The sequence below is a fragment of the Prenolepis imparis genome, unplaced genomic scaffold (genome assembly GCF_030444845.1).
Source record: "Prenolepis imparis isolate NDT839.2.m4 unplaced genomic scaffold, iyPreImpa1.0 SCAF_32, whole genome shotgun sequence".
Classification (NCBI taxonomy): domain Eukaryota; kingdom Metazoa; phylum Arthropoda; class Insecta; order Hymenoptera; family Formicidae; genus Prenolepis; species Prenolepis imparis.
The window spans coordinates 301418-308813 of NW_028141190.1; the positions used below are offsets into that span (position 1 = coordinate 301418).

The 7396-nt window shown below is 33.1% G+C and overlaps 1 protein-coding gene across 1 annotated transcript; it reads left to right on the forward strand.

Moving 5' to 3' along the window:
• The first annotated feature begins 4361 nt into the window (after window positions 1-4361).
• On the forward strand, window positions 4362-7132 carry LOC145946957 (uncharacterized). The gene is made up of 7 exons (XM_083056716.1): window positions 4362-4618; window positions 4719-4925; window positions 5032-5292; window positions 5402-5466; window positions 5510-5638; window positions 6314-6473; window positions 6717-7132. The coding sequence occupies exons 1-7, from the start codon at window positions 4420-4422 to the stop codon at window positions 6821-6823; spliced, it is 1128 nt and encodes a 375-aa protein (XP_082912842.1). The 5' UTR covers window positions 4362-4419; the 3' UTR covers window positions 6824-7132.
• The last annotated feature ends 264 nt before the right edge of the window (window positions 7133-7396 follow it).

Here is a 7396-nt window from a genome sequence, read left to right on the forward strand (position 1 = left end):
GCCATTCCGAACGTGAGCAAATCGAACGTGTCCATTTCGAACGTGATCAAATCGAACTTTATGCAATATTTTCTGTAGCCATTCCGAACGTGATCAAATCGAACTCATCAAAATGCAACATAGATTCTTACATTTTTTCAACAAATAGGAGAAGATTCTGACGTATTGAAAAGCATGAGCATGAGTCGAACGAAATGTAAAGGCATTATTACAAACGTTTTGTGTCCGATTGAGACGGATCATGTCGTCAATAAAATTCAAAATACAAAGTTTTCAGTTTTTATTGACGAAACATCAGACATATCTAATAATAAATGAATGACTTTTTTTGTCCGATACGTTGATTCGGAGACATTAGATGTTCGCTCGCAATTAGTCAAATTAATCGATATTGATGCCAAAGATTCAAGCGCAGAAAAGTTGTTTCAGGCATTTAAATGTGAAATGTGGAAACTGCATACCATTTCCAAATATTGTCGCCTTATCGTGCGATAACGCATCTGTGATGACAGGGAAATATTTATCGTTCAAAAAAAATTTGGAAGAACTATGCCCACGTTTATTAACTTTAACATGCCCTTGCCACTCCGCTGCATTAGCAGCGCATACTGCATGTAATAAAATACCTGCGTATTGCAATGAATTTATTAAAAAAATTTCTAATTATTTGAACAGCAGCCCAAAACGTACAGCAATTTTCAAAGAATTTTGTGAATGTTTCCAAGAAACAAATCGCAAAATATTAAAATTATGTGATACACGCTGGCTGTCTCATTATTTATCGGAAACGGATATTTTTGTTTAAACACGCGACTATTTAATGGTCGAAGATCAACGCAAAGTCTTGGTTGACCATTTTTCTTTTTTACTAGAAGGACTCTCGCACAGTACGGAGATGCGCTCGCTTGGATTATCCCTCGCTTTAATAGATCATCCGTGATCTGACGCATTTGTCTTCGTTCCTCCATTGCGAATCGCCTCGGCGCGTATACGAACACCGAGGTGTCCTTCAGGTTGACCTGAACGGTATAATCATCGTCAACAGGTACGACCTCACGATCTCTAATATTTAATATTAAATTCTGTAACTGCTGCTTTGTTTCAAAATCGAAATCTATATTGTTTTCTTTTATTATTTGTTCTAGGTCATCCGCTCCTTCCTCGTCGACACACAAAGGCAGAAACGAAAACAGATTTATTATTTGTTCTACGTCCTTCGCTGCTGGATTATAAACCAAGGTAAGTTTATTTTTACACAAAAACTCGCGACCTATAATAATGTCTCCTTGAAACGACCCGCTGTTTATAACGTGTAAGTCTATTAGAAATTCTTTACAATTTAATATTTCAATATTCAACTTTACCGCGATTATGCCTAAAATATCTAATCTTTGGTTTGACAAATTCCTCAAATTTGTTTCTACGCTTACGATTTTACTATTAGTCGGATTAACTAATTTTCTATAAACGCTCGCTTTTATGAAAGACACGGGACTACCTGTATCTACTAACGCTAACAATTTATCTTTTCTACCTGACAGGCTTACTTGACTTAATGGGTTGTCGACAATTAACTGGGAGCCTGTCTCGTCGACAGCCGCGACCTCGCTCGCTTCCGACGGGTCGGGATCTACGCTCGCCGCAGCCACCGTTGGAGAATTGCCCATCTTAGCTGTCGGTCTGCTCTCCTTCTTCTTAAGGGCCGGACAGTCAAACCTTCGATGTCCGCGCTCCTTACAGTAAAAACAATTAAGTTCTGACTTACATTGTTGGTGACTGAGTCCCTTTTTCCCACAGTTTTTGCAGGTGCCGTCCTTCTTGGCCTGCTGGAGTCCCGGTGTGGACTTCCTCTCGACGTCCGCCGTGCCCTGCGTGATGGTGCGCATCCTCTCTAGAAAGGAGTCCACGGTGACTGCAGTCAGCGACAGCGCCGTGGCCCTCATGGGAAGTTGCTGGATGCCGCTCACCAACAGCTGGATTCGGTCGTCCTCTGGGAGGTCCAGCCGGTGCATTAGAGACAACTTTTCTAATGCGTAGAAGTTGTCTCTAATGCGTAGTCATCAAATGACTCCTTACCTGGCACCCACTTGCGAGCCTCTATCTTTTGCATCGCTCTGAAGAATGGTATTTTTCTATCAAACATTTTGATCAATTCTGTGCGTAGGCCTACCCAAGATTCGACCGCCGCGTCTCCTTGGACGTCGAACCACCTGCGTGCGGACTTGGTGAGCCTACTGGAGCCGCCAACAGCGCCGCTCCGTCCGTCGCTCCATGGACCTGAGCTACTTTGTCCACTCTCTTGACCCAGGAGTGGACATTGTCCTCCTCTGTACCGGCGAATTCCGGTATCTGGTGGGCCAGCGCCTGCACCGCTGATCCCGATGACCACGGCTCCATCGATCGTCGGCCCGTCTCGTCCGACGGGGAATCTCGCGACGGCGCCCGGTCGAGCGTCGGTGACGCTGCTTCCTGTTGCCTGGTGCCCTCCGTACGCTGCTCCATTAATAACTGGAGGATCTGCCCCAGCTGTTGCTGCTGTTGCTGCATCGATTGCAGCATCTGTCGCATGGTGTCCGTGCCGGGTGTCTGCGGATCCTTGTGCGACGTGGTCGCCTTGGCCGTCTTCAACATGGCGGCCGTTGTTGGCTGCTTGGGAGAAGCCAGCTCCATCATTTCTTGAACTGGCCCATGCGTCTCCAGATGGGTCATGATGGAGTCAATCAGTGCATTCCAGTTTCCCGTGGTCGGTAGCCCATATTTGGCTGCCTCTGCCCTCAACTGCTCGGTAGAGAGCTTCTCCAGACTTGCCCGATCCATCACCTCCTATGCACGTGTTCGCACCATGCTAATGACTTTTTATCAGATTTTGTAGTAGAAGCTACAGAACTATCAGAACAAGGTTTTACATATAATAATTATAATATACCATTTTTAATCAAAGCATTTATTTGTGATGCTCCTGCAAAATCATTTATTACTCATTGCAAAGGCCATACTGGCTTCTTTTCATGTACTAAATGTATGCAGAAAGGAAAATATGTAACAAGAGTTTCTTACCCTAAAATTAATTCTAAGAAAAGAACAGATGAAAATTTTCGTAGGAGAGCCCAACCTGAACATCATTTAGGAAAATCAATTTTAGAAAATATACCATTTGTTAATATGGTGAATAGTTTTCCTCTCGAATATATGCACTTAATATGTCTTGGTGTAGTAAAAAAGATTTTGAATATATGGCTTTTTGGACCTGCTGCACATAAATTATCAAAAGCAAACATAGAAGAAATTTCAAATTATCTTATTCTTATAAGATCTTGTCTTCCATCAGATTTTGTAAGAAAAACACGTTCTTTAAATGAATTTAAACGTTGGAAAGCAACCGAACTTAGATTTTTTTTATTATATTGTGGTGCAGTTATTTTAAAAAATATTTTGCCATTTGATAAATACTTACATTTTATAGCCTTACATGTTGCTATTAGAATTCTAATGAGTGTTGAACTCTACACAAAATATCTAGATTATGCACAATCACTATTACAATATTTTATAAAACAATTTATAGTTGTCTACGGAGAAGAGTATATTTCACACAATGTGCATGGCTTAAGTCATGTTGTTGATGATAGTAAGATTTTTGGAAATTTAGATTGTTACAGTGCATTCCCTTTTGAAAATTACTTACAATATTTAAAAAAATTAGTTAGAAAACCTGATGCTCCATTGGTGCAAATTATAAATCGTATACAAGAATCACAAAATATATTTGTAACTAAACCACAAGAAAAAATACAACTGCAAGTAGAACAAGAACATTGTACAGGTCCTTTGCTAGCAGGAAATTTTTCTACTCAATATAAAAAGCTCACCATAAATAATATTTCACTTAGTATACGTTTTGGAGATAACTGTTGTTATCTAAAAGATAAAAGTATTGTATTAATAGAAAATTTTGTTCAACAAGACAATAACTACTATGCAATTGGAAGGAAATTTATTAATAAAACAGATTTTATTGATGAACCATTTAAATCTTCAATTTTGGATATATATTTAGTATACAACCTTAGTGAATTATTAATGTGGTTAGTGAAAGATATTTTGCATAAATTTGTGATACTTCCATATAATGATGTTCATGTTGTGTATATAATGATTATTAATGTGGTTAGTGAAAGATATTTTGCATAAATTTGTGATACTTCCATATAATGATGTTCATGTTGTGTACCTCTTATTCATACATTTTCTTTATAATCTCTGTGTATTCTATGTGTACTATGTTAACTAAGTATAATTTAAATATTATTGTTTAATAAATTATATGTATATTGCGTTTAAAACTTTATGTATATAATATGTGTATATACTATGTATATATTTGTAGATTAAGATAACAGCGTGTAGAATAAAATCACAATGGAGTGGACTATAGTACATTTCATTGATGAAGCTATGGTCGAAGCCGTACCAAAAGTATGGTTGCATGATAAACTATGTTATTGGCCGCCATATACTAGCAAAAGATTAAATAATGCTATTACTATGTGTGAGAAGCCAGTATTTGCTACTTGGAATTTATTTAAAATTAGACAATTGGGAAATGGACGTACTTATGGTAAGTTATGAATTATATATGAGAAATAAACTTTGTTTATTCTTATTTACATTTAATTATGTATACTATGTATTATGATATATTATATTATTTATTACAGATAATTTGTCAAAAGCAAAAGCAAAGGCTTCTAAAGCAGAATATACGTCAGATCTAGCATCCGATCATGATGGCAAAAGAATCAGAAAGAAAAAGAAAAATCTGTATAGTAGTACAGATGAGACACAAAGCGCATTTTCTACTGAAAGTTCATCTGATAATGAAGTAGCAGCTCCCATAAAATTTCCTACTATACCTAATCATACAGGTATTTTTTCTTTTATCTATTTTTTGGAAAATATACATCAGAAATATTTTGTAATAATTAAATAATTCTTGAATAATATAATATATACTATAATTTTATATTTTAGAAATAAAAGCTAACATTAATAAAAATGCAGAACCATCAACATCTAAAAGTAATGTTATAGAAACTAGTACGTGCACAGATTCGGAACCATTAATATCTAAAAATAAACAATCAATTATTACTAAAGATATAGAAAATATAATAGAACCAAACAAATCTAATAATATTAAAAATAAATTATTGCCTGAAGGTACTATAAGTAAAACAGTTCATTGTAATGAGCGAGATACAACTTCTAATAATGATCAAAATGATAATAGAGGTAAATTATTTTTAATTATTAACACTGAATGCTAATTATTGTAAAAAAAAATTAACAAATATTTTCTACGATTTTATATGTGTAATTATTGTGTTATTAAATATTCTAGATATTGAATTTAAAAAGCAAATTCTGCGTCAGTTGCAAATTATTAATTGCAAACAAACTCAAATGGTAAGATATACAAACTATTATGTCTAAAATTGTCATGCAAGCAGATGATAAGATATTAACAAAAAATGATAAGGAAAGTATCTTTAATAAATTTACTTTTCCTCTGAAAAATATAAGCGAACTGGATGCAGTAGAAGAGTTCTTAAGTGACGAAAATAATTATGGTTTGCTTGTAAGTAATGAAATAAATAATATACTGTAGAATAGAATAATTAAATCTTTTTTATTTTTTATATTTAATACAATATTTCACAAAATTTTGTTCTCTAATGCAAAACTTAGCCTTCAAACATATTACGTCCAATTTTTTATAAAATAAAAAATAAATATAAAAAATTTTTAGCAATTTTCACTTTATTCTTTATTTATACAGACTTCAAAAACAGAGTTTTTAACACTTCTAATATACTGTCTGAAAACATAATATTTTATCTTTAAAATATGTTTGTTAATCTTTATAATGCAATTTTTTTAGGATTGTATAGACACGAACGACAAATGATGTAATTATTATTGATCTATAGAAAAATTGTTACAATAAGTTAGATTTTCAATATTTATTTATATATTTATCACTACTTTTTAATACAAGAGAATTAAAGGCAAAGAAATATATATGTTCAATTTTACAATAAAAAGTTGCTAAAAATATAATTTTTCTCATATCATCAATTTTTTTCAAAAATTTGGATATTTGTAAGCCGCAAAACTGAAGGCCGGGCCAAATACAAATTTAGCAAGAATCTATGTGAAATAATATATGTTAGAGATAAAATTATAGTTTTACAGTATGATTTAAACAATATTTCTTTTATCTTTATTATAACATATAATTTTACGTTTATAGGTACAGGAGTTAACAAAAATTGGTGGATCTACTTATAAGCATGCAATAAAAAGGATAATGTTTAAATTATTTTCCAATGAAGTAGCAGAAGATTACAGTTGGATTGGATTTAAAGGAAAAAATAAATTTTGTCTCCTACGTATTTCAGCTGCTATAATAAGTGAGTATTATACATACACACACTCACGCGCGCACACGCGCGTATACAGTGATCCACGATAATTGAGTTCTTTTTAAGTATAGAAATGCAAATTTTTCTGACGCATCAATTGGCTATCGAATAGACTCTAGAAATTCTGTATATCTACTATTGGCTATTGAAATAACATTTGTACATTCAAAAAAAACTGAATTAATGCGGGTTAGTGTACAAAGTATAAATAATTAATATAATATTTTATAGTGGCAGTGCAAAAAGCACATAGCACAAGCACGCTGTGTGACATCGAAGCAGTCATTAAAGCATGGCTTGTAAAAGCAAAATTCAGAAATACTAAAAAGACGACATAATCAAATTCATTTATTAATAAGCTATAATAATGTTTATGTTAAGGATGGCATACGAAACAAAACTTAGAGTTGAAAAGTACAAAAAGAAATTAATTTTGCTTTAGGAAACGAAATTCAAAAGTAAAACTATATCTAAAACTCACAGAAACAAAATTCATTGATTGGAATTGCAATAAATCAAAACTCAGTGCTAAAATAAAATAAAATAGATCGAAAAAGTACTGTGGAGATGAGATGAAATATTTTCTTTCAATTTTGCCTATTTTGATCGTTCTACAACAAAATTAATTTTTTTACTGATATATTTAATTTAATGCTGGATGCAATATTATATTATTTCAAATATAAATTTGACCTTCAGCTGATAAAATTTTTATTTTTTATTTCTATTTTACACTGATAGCATTATATGATAAAATTATATGAATGAAATCTGTTTTTAGTTTTGGTTTTTTTGGAATTTTGTTTTTTATGCCATTCCTGGTTCACTTATATGTAATGATTCTTGGTCATTTATAATCGGTACAAACAACTTTCTTAATATTTTTTATCTACATTTAATTTTTTAAAAAT

Bases quoted from the DNA above. Each gene is read 5' to 3' on its own strand.
- LOC145946957 (XM_083056716.1), top strand. From the start codon at position 4,420: ATGGAGTGGACTATAGTACATTTCATTGATGAAGCTATGGTCGAAGCC. The intron at 4,619-4,718 runs GTAAGTTATGAA...TATTTATTACAG, and splicing joins GGGAAATGGACGTACTTATG to ATAATTTGTCAAAAGCAAAA. The intron at 6,474-6,716 runs GTGAGTATTATA...AATATTTTATAG, and splicing joins TATTTCAGCTGCTATAATAA to TGGCAGTGCAAAAAGCACAT.